Raw genomic sequence first — 20,452 nt, 5'->3', positions numbered from 1 at the left:
AGCACTCCTCTTACGGCACTTAGTCTTTCTGATGCCAGGGTAGCTTATGACTTGCCCTGAGTCCATCCAAGTCGCTCGCCAGGACCCTCCGTCTGCGGTGTTAGGAAGTAAGGGCAACTGAGGCTTAAGTAAATATGATGGATGCCCAGGAGTAAATAATATTTGGAGTCAGTTAACTCCCACGTTACAAAAGTTACAAAAGCATAGCATCAACTGCCTTCCGGTGTCTATACAAAAAGGACATTGCTAAACTATGCAAAGGGCATAAAGAGAAAAGCAATGTAGTATTATTAGTGCCTGATGGAATTGGGAGTGCCTTGGGAGTACTGTGGTGAGAGTAACTCAATAAACCTAAGCTCCCTGTGGGAGGAACAAGAACACACCAATGTTATCTAACACTTCAGATCGAAAAATATAAACTGACCTAACATACTCGAAACACCAGGCCCAGAAGGCTGAAGTGAAGTCAGTGTCAGCTTGGTTCCTTCTCTACCACTAAAGCTCACACGTCAGCCTTAACAGGAAGGAACCTCAGAGGGGAATGGCATTCTGATCACATGCTTCTTCAGCCTGGCCTTGGGAGTATTTTCTTTTTCATTTAAAAGGATCAACTGGTCCTGGTCAGGCTCTGGAAAAGGAAGCATCACTGAGGTGAAAAATATTGGGATAAGGGTTCGGGTGGAGGGGGACAGGAGAGAAGGGAACTCTAACTACCAAACTATCTCATCACACGCTAAGATTAGATTGAATTCAGCTGTCCTTAGAATTTCTCGTTATCCAGACCAGTCACTGGTGTTTTGGCTTTCTTTTGCATAGCTGCATTCCAAGAGAGAGAGCCCTGCATAAGGCATGTTTAGAAAAAGAGAAGTGCTTATACCTGGAATTTATACTCTTCCAAGTAATTTTTGAGTCTTGTTGGTAAAGGCAGTTCCCAGATGGTGCTGGTACATTTGTTAATGGTCAGTCTACAGAGATGCTGCAGCGGTGGCGTAGACATGTAGAGCGGTTGGGTCAGGTAAAGGTGGACATTACCGGTGCCGAGGGCTTCAGGGTCTGTCCGCTTCTCCTTGCTCATCTGAACATAGTAGTCAACCAGATGAACCACACTTTCAAACTGCTTAAGCCTGGACTGGACACAGACGAAAGAGTCCAACCTGAACGTCCCATTTTGGTATTCAATGCGCAGATTAGTTGGTCCAGCTGATGTTTTGACGGATATGGTTAGGAGGTAGCCTGAATGCGAACTGTCTCGAATCAAGAAAGTTCCTTCTCGGGTCTCTTTTAATTTCTCATTGGCTTCCAGAACCGTCAGGCGTCCCCAGTACCAACCAGCTTCCCGGAGTTCCCGCAGGGCGTGGGCCAGGCGCGCCTCTTCGGGGGGCGGCTCCTCGGCCGCACCCGGGCTGCCCCGCCGGCTCTGGGTCCCTGTCTCGCCCTTCTCTGAGGGCTCCTGGCACTGCATGGACATGAGAGAAGCTTCTCCGGGGCAAAGACAGGTGGCCGCCGGCGCGGGAGGCAGAGAGGGGCGCGCGTCCTGCCCAGCCAGTAAGCGGGAAGCCCTGACGGGTCCCCGGGACGGTGCGGGAATGGGGGAGTAGGAGGAGATGGCCGGGGCGCAGCTGCCTCCCCCTCCCCGGATCCTCAAGGGTCCACTGCAGAGTCCCCCCCACCCCGAAGACACGCTCACCCACAGTTTGCCTGGCGCAGTCCCGACCCGAGTTCCTCTGGCAGCCCGGCTTCAGGGCGGGGGATGCTCGTGCTGTGCGCTGGGAACCCCGGCTGTACCTCATCTGCAGCCCACGCCAGCGCCGGAGGCGGTGACAGCTAAGGAAGATCAAGCTTCACCCGCCCTCACTGCACCCCCCGCACCCCGCCCCACCCCTCCTGCGAGCCGTAGCCGGGGTGACCAGACTTGGCAAGAGTTCCCCTTTACTGAGTTTTTGTTTTTCTTTAACATTGATTATTTTTTTTTTCGTTGAATCACGGTGAGATACAAAGCTTTCGTGAACGGGTTTGAGTCCATCTTTCAACACCTATTCCTTCACCAGTGTGCATTTCCCACTACCAATATCCCAGACCCGCCCCCCTCTGAGCTTGCCTCAGTGGTAGGCACTTTTCTTCTTGGTCTCTTTCTATTTGGGGGCATTATGGTTTGCAATACAGATACAGAGAGGCCATCCTGTTTAGTGCTTTATTCACTTTCAGCACAAATGTCTCATCCAGAGGGATCCCTGCCAATTATCATTGTCATAATGGTCCCTTCTCTATTCCAACTGCCCTATCCCTTAACCCTTGAGGCAGACTTCCAACCATGGGCCAATCTTCCCGGCCCTTGTTTCTACTGCCCTTGGTTATTTAAATCCCACAGATGAGTCTAATTATTCTATGTCTATCCCTCTCCTTCTCTTTATTTCACTCAGCATGATACTCTCCATGTCCATCCATTTATAAGCGAATTTCGTAACTTCATTTTTTTTCTAACAGCTGTATAGTGTTCCATTGTGTAGATGTACCAACCAGTCACCTGTTCTCAGGCACTCAGGTTTTTTCCAGATTCTGGCTATTATGGACAATGCTGCAATGAACATACAAATGCAGATGTCATTTCTGCTGTATGTTTTTTGCACCCTGGGGAGATATTCCCAGAAGTGGTCAGATGAAATCTCAGTTTCTAGTTTTGTTTTTTTTTTTTTTTAATTTTTATTAGTGAAACACCTTGAGGTTGTAGACTTACAAATTTTTGTGCTTGGGTTTCAGTTATACAATGATTAAGTACCCATCCCTCCACCAGTGCCCATTCTCCACCACCAATGATCCCAGTATCCCTCCCACCCCCAGTTTCTAGTTTTATGAGGAATGTCCATTTTTTTTTTTTAAAAACTGAACCAGTTGCTATTTCTACCAACAATGAATGAGAGTCCCTTTCTTCCCACATCCACGCCAGCACTGGCTTTTCTTATTCTTTTTGATGTGTGCCAGTCTCTGTGGTATAAAGTAATATCTTATTTTTTTTTGCATCTTCCTAATGCTACATTAAGTTCTGATGTGCTTAGTATCCTTAATGTCTCTGTCAGCTAAAACAACGGTTAATATGTTGGGAACCAGGAGTGATATTGCATTGACAAAATAGCCAGCCTGTGAGCTTATGGGGGGCTACCCAGGCAGCCCCAAAGCTTGCACACTTCTTGTGTGACTATCTCATTCTCTGCAAACAATGCCCGCTGGATGGAGGCCAAAGCTGCTGATCCTATTGTCTTTAGCGTGGTAAACTGATACATATCGATGCCCTTACTCCACCAGGAACCACATCCTTAAGTTGTGATTCTCATATATGTACTTGGCATTCCTGGCCATGGCACTTGCACTCTTAAAAAAATGGGCAAAAATATTTGGGCAACTACAATGACTAAACTTAAAAATGTGTCTGTCAAGGAAGCAGGCTCAAGGATTGGGAGGGAATCTGGGGACACTGGTGGGGAGAAGTTATCATTGGTGGTAGGATCATTATTGGAATATTTTATGCCTGAAACCCACCTATAAATAACTTTGTAGACCATGGTGCCCTAATTTAAAAAATAACATAAGACAAATAAATAATTGAGGGTTGGGCGATACTTGGTGGTGCTTAGTCCTGGCTCTGTGTTCAGGGATCAATACTAAATATACCTTTATTAATCTTGTAGAGGGCAACCATAAGCACCATAAGGGAATGCCATAATCAGTGTTAAAGTGCTGAGAAGCTTGTCCTGTCTTTTAAAGAGGATCCTTCTAGCAAAATTGGTTTCAATAGTATGAATTTCCTAAGTGCTGCCTTTCTATGGAACTCTGTAATCATCCCTTCAAATCTGAATGATAATCTAGCTGGATAGAGTATTCTTGGTGACGTGTTCATTTCATCGAGTTTTTGTATTATATCCCAACATTCTCTTCTGTCTCATAGAGTTTCATTTGATAAATCTGCTGTGACTCTTTTTTTTTTCTTTTTGGATTACACCCAGCGTTGCACAGGGGTTACTCCTGGCTCATGCACTCAGGAATTACTCCTGGCGGTGCTCAGGGGACCATATGGGATGCTGGGAATCAAACCTGGTTGACTGTGTGCAAGGCAAATGCCCTACCACTGTGCTATTGCTCCAGCCCCTGCTGTGACTCTTTAAGGGCTTTACTTTGTTTGTAAGTTTTTTATTTTATCTTGCTGCTTTCAACATTCTGTCTGGATTTTATCATTCTGATTATAATGAGTCTTGGAGTTTTTCTATTTTGGTCCATTTTTGCTGAGACTTTGGATCTCTTGTATCTGGGTGCCTATACTGGAGCTGGAGCGATAGCACAGCGGGTAGGGCGTTCGCCTTACAAGCGGCCAACATGGCCGACCCGAGTTCGATTCCTCCGCCCCTCTCGGAGAGCCCGGCAAGCTACCGAGAGTATTCGATATGCCAGACACAGTAACAACAAAGTCTCCAATGGAGACGTTACTGGGCCCGCTCGAGCAAATCGACGATCAACGGGAGGGCCTTTACCTTTACCTTTATACTCCTCAACTCTGGGAAAGTCTTTTCTATGATTTTTTTAGTGGTTCTCCATAATATTCACCTCCTGTTCTCCAGAGACTCTGATGATTCTTATCTTGTTCCTTCTGACCATAGTTTTTTGATGTTCTGTTTACTTACAATTTTTTTTCCTCTTCTGTTGTTTTCTAGTGGTTTCCTGTATCTCATCTTGGAGCTCCTTCATCTTTTCGTCAGTTGCTGTTATTATGCTTCTTAGACATTTTATTGAGTTTTTAAGACCAGGGGAATTGGAGGTGGGCCAGCTGTATTGCATATCAGTTTTCTTATGGTTATTGCTTCTAGGATGTACTATTTACCATTCAACTTCTAGTTAAATTCTTTGTAAGTTGTACGTAGTTGAGTTTTATTTTCAGCCTGTCTGACAATTTTCAGATATGCAGGGTAATGAGATGACATTTATCTGTAATATAAAATATTCACAACAAATCAATTTCCCATCTAATCTTAGCAAAATTTCAAAATTGTAATAGCATACCATCACCTGTGGACCTAATGCTGTGCACTATACCCCCCCCCATGACTTATTTTATTGGATTTTGAGCCACACACAACTGTGTTCAGGGATCACTCCTGGTGGTGGTCAGGGGACCATATGAAGTGCTGGGAATCAAACCTGGGTCAACTGAGTATAAGACAAGCACCTTACTTGCTATACATACACTATACATACTATCTCTCTGGCCTGAATTACTTTACTTATTTTAAAATGGGAAATTTCTTCCTCTTGCTCTTCTTCTACCTAACCCCCTCCAATTCAACATCCACTTTGTTCTTTTATGTATGAGTTGAGTTTAATTGTTTTGTATTTTCTTTTTTTGTTTTCTGGGCCATACCTGGTGGCATCCAGGTTATTCCTGGCTCTGCACTAAGTAATCATTCCTGGAAGTGCTTTGGGGGGGGGGGGGGGGGGGGGGGGGGGGATATATGGGATGCCAGGAATCAAACCTGGACTGGCTGTATGCCACACAAATTTTCTACCTGCTGTGCTGTTAGTCCAGCCCCTTTTTTTTGAGTTTTAGATTTGACATATAATTGAAATCATATAGTATGTTTTTCTCTGATTCATTTAACTTAGTATAATGTCCTTGGGGTCCATTCACGTTCTGCAAATGTCAGGATTTCCTTCTTTTTTGTGACTGTACAGTATTTCATTGTTTATACCACATTCTCCCTATCAAATTGTTTAACAATGATCCATTCAAAAACTACTTTGTTAAGATATAATTCACATAGGACACAATTCTCCTCTTTTGATTATTTGGGGTATTTGTTTGTTTGGACTATACCTGAGGGTACTCAGGGGCTGCTTCTGGTATCTGTGCTCAAGTTTGACCCCTGGCTATAATTAAGTCAAGCCCCTTAATCTTTGTACTCTCTGGCTCCACAATTCTTCATTTACTTTTCTTTTTCTTTTTTTTTTTTTTTTTGGTGCAGGAGCACATCTGTCGGTGCTTCAGGCTTACTGCTGACTCTGTGTTCAGGGATCACTCCTGGTGATGCTCTGGGGACCATATTCAGTGCTGGAGTCTCATCCTGGGTCACTTATGTGCAAGGGAAATACTCTACCTGCTGTACTATCTCTATAACCTCATAATTCTCTTTTTGAAGTATATAATCCAATGGCTTTTAGAATAGTAACAAAACTGTACTACCATAATCAATTTTAGAACTTTTTTTTTAAAAGACAGTCTACTCGCTCTAAATGAAATTGGAAATATATTAAGTTTTTTTTTTGTTTAGAGGGATTTGAAAGTCACTCCCAATGGTGCTGGGGGGGGGGTATTCCTGGCTCTATTTTCAATATTGAACCACAGTCAGCTGCATGTAAAGCAAGAGTCATACCTCATGGACTATCTCTCTGGCCTTATATTTGGGTTTGTTTTTACTTTTATTTGGTTTTGGGAACCACAGCCAGAGCTGGTTAGTATTTGCTCCTGATTCTGTGCTCAGGGCCAGGCTCAAAGGACACTATGTAGTGTTGGGGATCTAACTGAAGTTGGCCATGTGCAAGTCCTGGGATTTTCCCCCTATTGGCCTCTATATTTGAGTGGTCTGTTTCTTTAGTTTGGGGCCCACACCAACTGTGCTCAGGAATTTCTCCTGGCTCTGCTCTCAGGAATTACCCCTGGTGGTGCTTGGGGGATCATATGGGATGCCCGGGATAGAACCCAGGTTAGCCACACGCAAGACACATGCCTTACATGCTGTATTATCACTCAGGCCTCAATATTTGAGTTTTAACAACATTTTTCTCTTTTCCTTCTTCCCTTCACTTCTGTTGTAATCTTCCAGAGTTGCGTACTTAGTTTCAGTGCTTGCACATGCTTTGTTTTGAGATCCTGGGGGTTGCACTCATGGTTCTAGGAATCTAAATTGCAGTGCCAGTAACTTCATTTGACAATGTGGGAGTGGTGTCAGGGTTCAAACCCATGGCCTCCTGCATACAAGCAGGTGTTCCAGCACTGAACTTGCAACTGTTCTTTTCTTTTTCTTTCTTTTTTTTTTTTTAAATTTTAGCACAGCGGGTAGGGCGTTCGCCTTACAAGCGGCCAACATGGCCGACCCGAGTTCGATTCCTCCACCCCTCTCGGAGAGCCCGGCAAGCTACCGAGAGTATTCGATATGCCAGACACAGTAACAACAAAGTCTCCAATGGACGTTACTGGGCCCGCTCGAGCAAATCGACGATCAACGGGAGGGCCTTTACCTTTACCTTTATTGAATCACCATGAGATAGTTACAAGCTTTCATGTCTGGGTTACAATCATACAATGATCAAATACCCATCCCTACACCAGTGCACATTCCCCCACCAATATCCCAGGTATACCCCCCTCTCCCACCCTCCCCCTGCCTCCATGGCAGACATTATTCCCCATAATCTCTCTCTACTTTTGGACATTATGGTTTGCAATACAGACACTGAGAGGTTATCATATTTGGTCCTTTATCTCACTCACCCAAGTACCAACCTGGCGGCAGGGCCCCTTCCCGGAGCTGCGCATCTAACTAGACCCCCAGAGAACAGTCGGTTTTCATCCTTGGTCTGCAGGGGATGGGAATTATTTTTTTCTATTTGAGTCGAATGTTTAATGTTTCCTTCTCTGTGTTTATGTGTATGTATGCTTTGTTTGTTGGGAGCCACACCCAAAGGTGCTCAGGGGTTACTCCTGGCTCTGCACTCAGGAATTACTTTTGACCACATGGGATACCAGAGATCGCTGTGTTAAGGCAACGCCCTACCCCTGTACTATTGCTCTAGCTCCCTATGTTTCCTTTTTATTAAGTTTTTTGTTTTCTTGTAGGTTAATCTTTTATGCTGTTGTTATTCAAAAATATCTTCTATTAATTCAATTGATTGCACGTTCTTTGGTTATTCTTCAAGTGGTTATCTTAGAGTTGACCAATGCATCCTTGACTTATTGCCACATACTATAGTTCTTTTTTTTTACTTGCCCTTTATTGCTATAATCTTTCATTTATGTATTGATATTCCCATTTTGCACTATTGTATTTGTCACTTTAACAGCCCAAAGGGAAGTTAATTAATACCCATAATTGAAAACATTCCAGAGATAGGATTGGCTTCAGGTCATTGCTGGATCCAGGTACTTAAATCCAAAATAAGCCTATGACAACTATCATCTCTGCTTTCTCATGTTCTGGATTCTTCCAGTCTGCTTCTTCATGTTGCCACTAGAAAAAGCAGGGCCGGTCTCTAACACTTCCTGCTAAAATTTCTAGTCTGATGCTTGTTGATGATCATATTGGGTTCATCTTTGGTAATTAATTAATCTCTCGGTTATTCAATTATTTTATTGGCCACATCTACGACACATGTTGAAGCCTAAAGTTAAGAGTGGTAGCAAACCCACCAAAATATCATCGTACTATGCATTCGATGTCTATGTTTCAATCCTAACAAGCATTACCATTGGTGTTTGGAACAATCAGCTTATTTTTACTCACCTATTCAATTATCCATTGTCTTCATTCCTTCTTGAATTTGTAGTCTCTGAGATTATTTTCCTTCTGTCTGGAGCCTGTAGAAGTCCTTTTGGTGTAAGCTTGATGACTATAAGTTCACTCAAGCTTTGACATATCTATGGTAGCTTAACTTCTTTTTTCTGTTTTGGGGGCTATACCCGGTGGTATTCAGGGCTTACTCCTGGCTCTGTGCACAGGGATTACTCCTGGTAGTACTTAAGGAACCATATTAGGTATTGGGGATCAAACTCAGGTCAGCTGCATGTAAGACAACTGCCCTACCTGCTGTCCTATCTCTCAAGCACCAGCACCTTAATTTTCATAGACATTTTCACTGGTTCTGGATCACTACATTTGCAGTCATTTTCTTTCACACTGTAATAGTATCATTCCATTGCATTCTGGCTTCTATTGTTTCTGTGAATTTGGAGCTCTGAATGCAATGTTTCATTTGCAAAATGAATAACTAAAAATATCAAGTTGGGCTAGGAATATGGCTCAGTAAGAGAGTAAATACTTCTCATATGTGAGTCCCTGGGTTTAATCCTCTGCACTGAGAAAAAAAATGTAAAGACACAGTATGGTGTTTACACTTTTTCATGAGCACTACTTTAAATGGATATTTGTATTTCAGAAATATGGAATTATTTTAAAGTGTAATCAACATTTAATGTGTGTGTTTTTAAAATATGGTACTACAGAGCTACAGAAGTATTACAGTCAAGCTACAGAAGTCTTTGCAAAGAGTCAACCTGGGTTTGATCCCAGATATCATATATGTTTCCCAGGGACTTCCAGGATGTATCCCTGAGCACAGAGCCAAGAGAAAGCCCTAAGCACAGACATGCATGGCCCCCCACCAAAAGAATTATGGTACTCCAGTACCATATTGTACTGTAGCACTGTAGCACTGTCCTCCCGTTGTTCATCGATTTGCTCCAGCGGGCCCCGTAACGTCTCCATTTTGAAACTTGTTGTTACTGTGTTTGGCATATTGAGTCCATCATGGGTGGCTTGCCAGGCTATGCCGTGCAGGCGAGATACTCTCGGTAGCTTGCCAGGCTCTCCGAGAGGGGCGGAGGAATCGAACCCAGCTCGGCCAGGCCGGCCACATGCAAGGCAAACGCCCTACCGCTGTGCTATTGTTCCAGCCCCCATATTGTACTACACATTTATATACATACATTAATATAATACATTGTTTGGGCTTTTTATGGCAATATGCTCCCATTTACAGAAATTTGGAGTTTAAAATTGTCTATATTCAAAAAATAAAGTACAAACGGGCCTCACGGCTCTCTCTCCCATCCAGGGGAGGCCAATGGCAATGGGCAGGTGAAAGAAAGAACGAGGGCCAGGCTGATCAGTATCAATTGCAGTTTATTCCAATCTCTTCTCTATTCTCCTCTGATTCTCCTTCTGCTTCTCTCTCTCTGGATCCCCCTACCCCCAACCTCCCTCATTCTCCTTTTGGATCCTGCTCCTTCATACTTTTCCTTCCTGCTTCTGCCTCCCCATTCTACTTCATTTTCCTTCTGGATTCCCCAGCCCACTCTTACAACTTTAGTTAAACCCCAAAGCATGAAGGGTTGGGGCTTACACATAGACATGGTCATACAATCAACAGAGTTAAAGTCCTTCCCTCAGGGGAAGCTTCTCATTCAGTAGAAAGACTCACCCAAGAGCGGAATCCCATGGGTGTGTTCCTACTCTCCTTGTCCAACAAACATATAAACATTCATGATATTAATCATTTTGTATGGACACAGTAATAGATACATTAAGCTTATAGGATTGCTCTCCTGGGGTCATCTCGCTATAGATCTCAGACTACAGTGCTCAGGCCAGATTAGTCTTTCCTAACCCTAGCACAGTCCTAATCTTGTCGTTACTTTTTGGATCATGACAGAATTTGTCCATGACTATGCTCTTAACTCGTATAGTTAAGTATTGTGGCACTTTGGCATGGCCCATTTTAATGCCAGGGTAGCTCACAGCTTACCCTGGGTCCCTTTAGTCCCTCGTCGGAACCCTGCTTTTGGGGTGCTAGGAACTAAGGGCAACTGTGACTTAAGTCGAGAAAGCAGATACCCAGGAGTGAAAATTATTCAAAGTCAATTACCTCCCAAGTTGCAAAAGCATAATATTAACTGTCTTCCTGTGTCTATACAAAAAGGACATTGCTTTAAACTATGCAAAAGAAAATAAGAGAAGGAGAAAAGCAATATTTCATTCACAAATATAATATCATAGATTTCTGAGGAATCTGACCTTATAAGTTAACAGAATCTGATTGAAGGAAAAGGTGACAGACTGGTTGGGAAAGAGAGCACAGAGAAGAGTTTACAGATAAACACAGTAGAATGGAAGTGCCTCAGGAGCACTGTGATAAACCTAAGCTCCCTGTGGCAAGGGAAACAGGGTATACCAATGTTATCCTAAAATGTTTAGAGCTATATTCCAACAAAAAAAATCAATGTTTTCAAGTTGTAGTTTTCAAGGACATAATTTGGGGACACACCTCACTTAGGGGCTATTTCTGGCTCTGTTCACAGAAGAAACCCCTGGCAGTGCTCTTGAGATCATATGAGGGATTAAAGCCTGGTTTGGTCATGTACAAGTCAAGTGTCTTACCTCCTAAACTATCCCACCCCAAAGAGACACTTTCAGTATGCATGTCTGTATGCACTTTTGGTGAGTGTGTTTTTATTATTCAATTTTTTTTACATATCTTTCTCTGACTTGTTTTCAGTTGTCCGAAAGCTAAGTATCCCACTGTTTTTCTTTCCAAGTTTCCTTACCATGATGTGTACAGTTAACCAGGATGGAAACTTTGAAATGTTGCCCTTTCTCAATAGAATCTACTGAGATTCTATTAAACAATGAAGGAAGCAGTTAATAGAAGTAAATAAGGAGGTATATTTTTGTTTCTTTTGATTTTGGGAGAGGCCACACCGGGTCATGCTCAGAGCTTATTCCTAGATTTGCGCTCAGGGTTTGCTGCTGATGGTGCTTAAGGCAGCTGAGGGTCATCCTGGGGTGGCCACAAAGTGCAAAGCAAGTGCCTGACCCACATTTTGGGTCCCAGGAGAGATATTTTTGTTTCAACTGCTTCAATAGAGATGGTACCCATTGATGCTTGGGGCCACCAGGGTTATACTGGTGGTACTGGGAGGCCATAGGATGCTGGTCATTGAACCCAGGGCCTCATGCATGCCCAGCATGTGTTATTACTTGAGTTCCCTCCACAGCCCCTAAACTCATACTCCCAGTAGTTTTATTAATCATGAAAAACTTTAACCAGCTCTTTTGTCATACATGATTAGAGGGACTCAGTCTGTACATGTAAATAGAGATGCAGAAGAGCTCCTACTGGGAGAGCAGAAAACATCTGCTCTGCCATTTTCTGTCATTGAGTCACATTATTAGCATTCAACTCCACACCCATAGCTTCTTTGCTGAAGTCTTCTAAAAACATTTGTCCATTATATTTGTGTTGGTTGAGCTAAAATAGGATAACATGATACATAAGTACATTGAACCCCTTACAGGTCAATCAAAAATTAAAAAGCCAAGGAGACTACCAATTGACAAGCTGTTTGCTTTTGGAAACTTCTTCTCTTATGCAAGAATCCTCCAGGCCTTGTAGGTAACCATTTGATATACAAATCCAGGGAAGATGATGTCAATTTTATTCTTTTTTAGCATTTTTATTGAATCACTGAGATAGACATTTATGAAGATGTTCATGATTGGATTTCAGTCATACAAGTATTCCAATACCCATCCTTTCACTAGTGTACATTTCCCATTACCACTGTCCTCAGGTTCCTGTCCCATCACTCCCTATCCTCTAGACCCTGGCTGCCTCTATGGCAGGTGCTTTTCTTCTCTCCCTCTCTCTCTCTCTCACATACACACATTACTGAAACTTCTAGAAAATATTTCTAGGGGCCAGAGTGATAGCACAGCATGTAGAGTGGTTACCTTGCATGCAGCCAACCCAGGTTCGATCCCACACACCCAAGATAGTTCCCTAGGATCCACCAGGAATGATTCCTGAGCACAGACTCAGGAGTAAGCCCTGAGAACTGCTGTCTGTGACCCAAAAGTCAAATAAAAATGTTTCTAGATTGAAATCTATAAATAGGGGCTGGAAGATAGTGCAGAGATTAGGAAGCCTGCCTAGCATTTACCCAACCCAAACTTGATTTGCAGCAACACATGGTCCCTTGTGAATTGCCAGGTGCAGTGTTGGAAGCTTCCATCGAATGAAATAACCAGCATCCCATGGAATGGTACTCCAGTGCTGGAGTACCATCGGGTGTGGCCCTGGAGGTTCCTAGTTACTAATTACTACCATCAGGTGTGGCCTGGTACCCCTGGTACAGCAGGCCCAGAAAAGCATTGCATCCTCGGATCCTCATATTGAACTATTGGCCCAGTGGCTGAAAATTGCTGACGGAGACTCCTAAGCCTCCTGAATGCCTCTTGGGATAATATTCCTCCCCCAAATACTTAAGATAGAAATTACAATATTTTCCATATAATCTGTTGGAATGTTTCACCCATCCCTCCTAGGCCCATACAATAAATTATGGGGCGCATGATGGTCCACTGTGCAGTAAAGATGACTCAAAAAAGGAACAGGGCATTCCCTTTTGTTCTCTCTCTCTCTCTCTCTCTCTCTCTCTCTCTCTCTCTCTCTCTCTCTCTCCTTTTGGGTGCTGTGGTTTGAGTGGCAATCATGTTCGGTCTATAGTCTACTTTCAGCATGCATCTCCCATCCTCCCAACACCCTTTATTTGGTGCTCCCTTCTCTATCTGAGCTGCCTTTTCCCCTATCATGTGCGGCTGGCCTCCAAGCCATGGAGTGAACCTTCTGGTACTTATCTCAGCTATTTTTGGGTGTTAGTCTCCTATTTTGTTATTTTATGTCCCCCAGATGAATGCAATCTTTCTTTGTCTGTCCCTTTCATTCTGACTCATTTTGCTTAGAATGATACTTTCCATGTAGTACCACTTGTATGTAAATTTCATCTTTTCTAACAGCTACATAGTACTCCATTGTGTAGATGTACTAAAGTTTCTTTAACCAGTCATCTGTTCTCCAGCACTCAGGTTTTTTCCAGATTCTAGTTATTGTAAACAGTGCTGCAATGAACAAACAAGTGCAGATGTCACTTCGACTATACTTTTTTGCCTCTCTGGGATATATTCCCAGGAGAGGCAGGGTGGTATGGGGGGGTATAGGGGGTGGGAGGGATACTGGGATCATTGATGGTGGAGAATGGGCACTGGTGGAGGGATGGGTACTCAATTATTGTGTAACTAAAACCCAAGCACAAAAATTTGTAAGTCTACAACTGTACCTCATGGTGTTTCACTAATGAAAATTTAAAAAAAGGGGGGGGCAGGAACAGGGTGGGCATGATAGTACAGTGGGTAGGGCACTTGCCTTGCATGTGTCTGACCTGGGTTTGATCCCAGCATCCCATATAGTTTCTCAAGCACAGTCAGGAATAATTCCTGAGTGCAGAGCTTGGAGTAATCCCTGAGCATTCCTGGGTGTGGCCTCAAAACCTGAATAAAGGGAGAGGACCTGTGGTCCTCTCTGTCCTTCCTGCCCTGGAGGAAAGAGAGAGCCAGAGTAAAGCAATCCATCTGCTCTTGTCTAGATTCAAGTTGGAAATCTTTCTGCCCCGAGAAAAGAGGACTCAGAATGAAATGAAAGGCTGAAGTTTAGAAATCAGCATGACTCACGGGATTAGAGAGATTGTATAGGAAGTAAATCATTGGCTTTGAAATCATCTGTGTGAGCCAGAACTCTGGTTTGAATCTTGAGCACCACCTCTGGTCCTGTGAGCACCACCAGGAGTCACTGCTTAGCACAGAGTCAGAAATAGGCCCTGAGCACCACTAGGTATGTGGTAACACCCTCCATCCCCCAAAAAAGAAATCAGCATGACTGACTCATTCATCACTAAAATGTAAGTTATTCATGGACAGGGACCAGAAAGTTGTAGGATTAGACAGAGATGTCACTGAGAAAAGTGAAAAGTAGGAAAGAGACATTTAACACAGTAGATTGGTGAACCCATTAAAAAAACAAACTCATGAGGCCATGTCATTTTTGGGGACTTTAGTGGCATCCAGTTGAGTGCAAATAATAGGACCTGAAAGCGAGTTCAGGGATGTGACTCAGTGCCAGAGCACCTCTCACATGTTTGAGGCCCTGTGTTTGATTCCCAGCATCAGAAACATGAGAAATCATGGAGAAAGCTGAGCTGGGTTAAAAGAGGGTGGGAAGCAGTAGCTCTGTATATATGTAACACAGACCATCCAGATAAATCCTGCGATAGGCTTGCCAAGAGCCTTGGCTCACCTCACATAGATGAGTGGTGAATCATCTAATATCCCAAGCACAAACTTGAAGTTGAGGACGTATTAGTCTGGATCTGAGTTCTGCCATTTCCACTTTAAGCATGTTGCTCAATCACCTTTAATTTCAGTTTATCCGACCATAAAATGGACCTGCTACAATACTGGCCTTACAGGGTTGCTAGTGGGCGTAAATAATGGCAAATGTTTAATCTACGTGGATTCTAGTCAACGGTAGTTATAAAAGGCCCTCCTATTGATCTTCGATTTGCTCGAGCGGGCCCAGTAACGTCTCCATTGGAGACTTTGTTGTTACTGTGTCTTGCATATTGAATACGTCACAGGGAGCTTGCCAGGCTCTGCCGTGCGGGCGAGATACTCTCGGTAGCTTGCCGGGCTCTCCGAGAGGGGCGGAGGAATCGAACTCGGGTCGGCCATGTTGGCTGCGTGCAAGGCAAATGCCCTACCGCTGTGCTATCGCTCCAGGTAGTTATAGTCTTCATTATCATCATCCTCTTTTTTATTTGATGAGTGTAGTTGCTTCTTTTTTTTTCTTTTTCGGTCACACCTGGCAACGCACAGGGGTTCCTCCTGGCTCATGAACTCAGGAATTATTCCTGGCAGTGCTCAGGGGACCATATGGGATGCTGGGAATCGAACCTGGGTTGGCCGTGTGAAAGGCAAACACCCTACCCACTGTGCTATCACTCCTGCCCCATAGTGTAGTTGCTTCTGTGGCTACTAAATATACAACATTTAGTAAACTCTGCTTGCTCTACCAAAAAATGTTCCATCTGAACAAAACTCTCCCTTTCTCCACCAGTGTGGTGTGTGTGCTTGGCTCTGTTCCTTGCTATATATTTTTCCAAGACTTTCAGGATCAAATAATTCCTAGTCAAGAAGTGAAAGTAGAATCAGAGGCCTGGATTGTGGCTCAGTGGTAGCATACCTGCCTAGCAGGTGTGAATCCACAAGGTTGATCTTCAGCACCATCCCACATCAGTGATGGTGATCCTTGGAAGCATTGCAGGTGTGATACTCAACGCCACAAATGTGCAAACCCCAGGCATTGCAACAATGACATCAAGGAAGATGAAGAAAATGTAAAATTGTCCAGTTGGCCAAAGGAATAAAATGAAACTGAGGGCATTAAAATCAATTTATTTGGGGGCCAGAGCAATAGTATAGCAGGTAGGCCTCTTGCCTTGCACACGGCAGACCCTGGTTTAATATCCAGCATCCAATATAGTCCCTTGAGTCCTGACAGGAATGATCCTTGAGAACAGAACCAGAAATAAGCCCTGAGCACTCTTGGTTGTGGCCTCAAAACAAAACAAGAAAACCATTTAATTTAAGGTTCTTGAAGCTGGAGTGATAGCACAGAAGATAGGGTATTTGCCTTGCATGCGGACAACTCGGGTTTTATTCCCAGCATCCCAGATGGTCCCCTGAGCACCGCCAGGGGTAATTCCTGTGCACGAGCTAGGACTAACCCCTGTGCATCGTTGAGTATGACCCAAAAAGAAAATAAAAACCAGACTCTTAGAAGAGGAGCTGATAGTATAGTGGGCAGGGCAATTGCTTTGCATGCTGCCTAACCAGGTTCAATCCCTGGCATCCTATATGGTACCCCAAGTACCACCAGGAGGAATTTATGAGTGTAGAGCCAGGAGTAACTCTTGGAGCATTGCACATACACTAAAAGTCTCTACACAGAGAAACTGGAAAAGAACCAAAGTGGGTATCTAAGAAATGGCCCCTGAGATGGCACACATGTTTGCAATATCAGGATCATACATGTCTTAGTAAATCAAGCAAAATGCCTCCACTGTCTATACAGTGTGATTGGTTTCATTGGGAAATAAGTGTTCTCTTAGTTCTTATGCTTTTGTATTAATAGATTGAATCAGTGATAAATGTAAGGTCTTCATTGGAAAAAAATTTTGAAACACAAATGTTTTACTGCCATTCACAGAACGAGTATGGTGTTAAAAACATTTCTCACATATCATAAGCACTGTGTTATGTGATAATGAGTACTGTGATAATGAGCATCCCTCATAGAATTTCCACACTAATTCCACAAGATGCATACTGACTGCATTACAGAGATGAGAAACATCACTGAGGTGCAAGGAGTTTTAACCAACTTGCCCGAGGTCACACAAGGATTGTTAGAGTTAGAACCCTTCTCTTTCCACTGTAGTATCCTTCTTCCCACTGACTGTCATCCCCTTCCTGGAAGAACCTGTTGATAATATGAAGGTTGTAATAATACAGAGAGAACACAATTGGGTTGGTGGCAAATTGGAACAGTAATTTAAAAAAAAAAACAACAACTCAAGGCATACTCAAATGTCTCCTTGATTTTAGTGTAATGGGAACCTATTTAAGTTGGGGTGAGGAAGTAAAACAGTGAGAGTCATTTTGCTTTTTTGAAGGTAATTTGTCTTTTTTTTCTACCACTTGCTTGGAAGGATTTTTCTTTTCTAGTCTATGCTTTTGCTAGAATCTCTCTCTTTCTCTTTCTCTCTCTTGGAACTGGGTGTTAACATATTTACTCAGTTTTGAAAAATGCTCATTTGTAGTTTGTGGGGGACTCGGAGCAGACCAAGATGCTCTGCAGACTGAGTCACCAGGGCAGTGCCTGGTGCCGTGTTGGGACATCCATCTCTTTAGCCACCCAGTGGAGCCAGCTCGCAACATCAATTCAACTGCAACCACTAGGTGGGTAGGAATTGAGTGCCAAGAAACCCTACATTTATTGTTCCCCACCTCCCTGACCCACTTCAACAAGGACCCTTCCCGCAGGCTCTCTGTCAAAGTCAAGAAGATTGCTTTCAAATATGATCTTCACTGCAACCACTAGTGGGGGGGTTGGGAATTGAGTGCCAAGAAACCCTACATCTTCTGTTCCCTATCTCTTTGACCCATTTCAACAAGGGCCCTTCCTACAGGTTCTCCATCAAAGTCAAGAACAAGTTTGCTTTCAAGTATGATCTTCAGGAAGAAGCTCTTAGCAATCAGATACAAGAGGTGATAACCATGAGCCTTGGCACTGACTTTCATCTGGGTTTGAAAGATGCCATAACCCTCTGTGCACTCGTAATGGTACAGCCAGGCTCAGTAAAGAAGGTCAGTAAGTTTCATTAAACTGGCCTTGGTTGGAGAATATTGGCAGCCTTGTTAAATCTATTTAGGTACATGGTGTGAAGCTTCATGTCACACTTGAGCAAACGATCACTTAAAAAATGACCAAGTTTCAGACTATGTGGGTAGCTCCAGTGGATCTGGCAAAAACAGAAAAGATTTCATGCAACCATTAATATTGGAGTGAAATATGCAGTACAACATGACATTTTGGTGGTGAAAGAAAATTAAAAGCTGGCCAAAGTATAATTGACCTGTAGATAAGAACTAAAATTACACCAAGCAGGTATGACAGTTTATGGGATTAAAAAGCGTTTGTATGATCCCAAAATGTAAATGGACAAACCTTTTCATGAGACTATGATTATTCTGTGGATGGGCTCTGACATAGGGCCTAGCCAGGTGAGAATGTTAGCACTAGGCATTAGACTGGACATCTATAATCAGAAAGTAACTTTACAACCAGTGGACAATGTCAGTTTCTCTACAGATGAGTACCAACAAAGCCGATCCCAGAAAAAATGAGGGTGTATGGCCTTAGGAGGCAAGTACATGACCCTAAATACAGTGCTATTCCAATGGAATCCCCTTTTTCACAATGGAAGCCAAGGAACAAATGGCTGAAATCAGCAATAGCAATCATCAGACAAAATACCTAGATCAATACCATGGCAAGGACCAAGATGTGCACCTCAGAGATTAACCATATGGTGACCAAGACATTGGTTTTCAGAGTCAAATAGAGGAATATTTAGCCCATTGTTTTATTCAGCAAGAACCAAGCTAGACTTGAGTAATTTTTATCTTGTCTTCCTAAAACACTCTTTTGTTAATTGTCCCTAAAAGAAATGTTGCCTTATATACATGGCCTTTTCCTTATTCAACCTCTTTCCTAAAGAGCTGCCTTTTAGTGCTATAATAGTTAATTCCTACACATCTGGAGCAATATAATGCAGGGGTTAAGGAACTTATCTTGCATCCCTCAGATAATGGTTCAATATCCAGCACTGCATATGGTCCCCTGGGCACCACCAGTGGTTGCTGCTGACCAGAGAGCCAAGAGTAGACCCTCATTACCAAAGGATATCCCCCTGCTATGAAAAAGAAGAGGCTAAATCCTACAGCATAGTCAATAATTTGCATATATGGAATACTGAGAAAGAAGAATACTCTTGTACCACCAATTCTTTTAAATAAATTTCTATGTATTATATTGTTATTATTTTGGTTTGGGGACCACACTGTCTGTGCCAAGGGATTACTCCTGGTTTGATGCCAGAGAATACTCCTAGCAGAGCTTGAGGGACCATATGGGGTGCCGAGGATTGAACTGAGTTGACCATTTCATTTCATTTTTTCATTTCATCATCCTGTTATTCGTCGATTGCCTCGAGCAGGCCCCAGTAACGTCTCTTTCATCCTAACCCTGAGATTATATTCAAGGCTCCTTAGGAGAATGAGACCCATCATTGTTACTGGTATTTGGCATATTTGGTACGCCACGGGGAGTTTGCCAGACTCTGCCCTGTGGGCAGGCTACATTCGATAGCCTGCAAGTTTGTCCAAAGTAGGAATGAGATAATAAGATGTCATAAAAAGATGTCCTGATAAGATGTCGCACGGCCGCGAATGTGGCTGCGCGGTTCCGGGAGCTGGATTTTATAGTCTCTGAGTCTTGGGTGTTGATGGGATTACATGGCGCCAGGGGGCCAGGTGGTGGGTGTGACCCCCGCCTACTGGAATTTGGAGGATCTGGGTGGAGGATACTCGACTCCAATCCGAGTAGGCTGGGAGATCTCGGCCCCGGAACCTGCGTGGATTTGTCCCTCTGCCAGTACCTTCAGGTGTGCGGAGAGTGGTCTCAGCATGGTGGTGGCTGGTCCTGGAGGTCTTCGGCTGCCGGATCCCTGGTCGGGGCGGGGAGGAAAGCTCGCTGGGGCCCATTGGAGGGGAGCGGGTTGAGTTGACCATGAGCAAGGCAAATGCCCTACCCAATGTACCATCACTTTAGCCCCAGATCTATGCATTTTTATAGTAAACTTAAACTAGAATTTTCATTTTTTTTGCTTTTTTGGGGGGTCACACCCAGCAATGCACAGGTGTTATTCCTGGCTCTGCACTCAGGAATTACTCCTGGCAGTGCTCAGGGGACCATATGGGATGCTGGGAATCAAACCCGGGTTGGCCGTGTGCAAGTCAAACACCCTACCTGCGGTGCTATCATTCCAGCCCCTTAAACTGGAATTTTCAAAGTATAAAAACCTAGTTTGCCTTTATTTATACTTTTACTATAGTATTTGGTTTCTATATGAGAGACTAAATCCATGCCTCTTGTTAAATGTGATCTTTCTGGGGCCACATCC

The 20,452-nt window shown here is 43.5% G+C and overlaps 1 protein-coding gene and 1 pseudogene across 1 annotated transcript; one reads left to right on the top strand and one right to left on the bottom strand.

Annotated features, from left to right (window-relative positions):
- Window positions 1–871: 871 nt before the first annotated feature.
- On the bottom strand, window positions 872–1,468 carry LOC130038301 (suppressor of cytokine signaling 2-like). The gene has a single exon (XM_056130181.1). It carries the CDS (start codon window positions 1,466–1,468, stop codon window positions 872–874), a length of 597 nt encoding a protein of 198 aa, XP_055986156.1.
- Window positions 1,469–17,870: 16,402 nt separating this feature from the next.
- Window positions 17,871–18,792, top strand: LOC130038302 (calponin-3-like; annotated as a pseudogene).
- Window positions 18,793–20,452: the final 1,660 nt, after the last annotated feature.

Source organism: Sorex fumeus, unplaced genomic scaffold, assembly GCF_029834395.1.
Source record: "Sorex fumeus unplaced genomic scaffold, SorFum_2.1 ptg000075l, whole genome shotgun sequence".
NCBI lineage: Eukaryota > Metazoa > Chordata > Mammalia > Eulipotyphla > Soricidae > Sorex > Sorex fumeus.
Note: the sequence above shows the minus strand (reverse complement) of the source record. Positions and strands in the feature narration are given on the sequence as shown.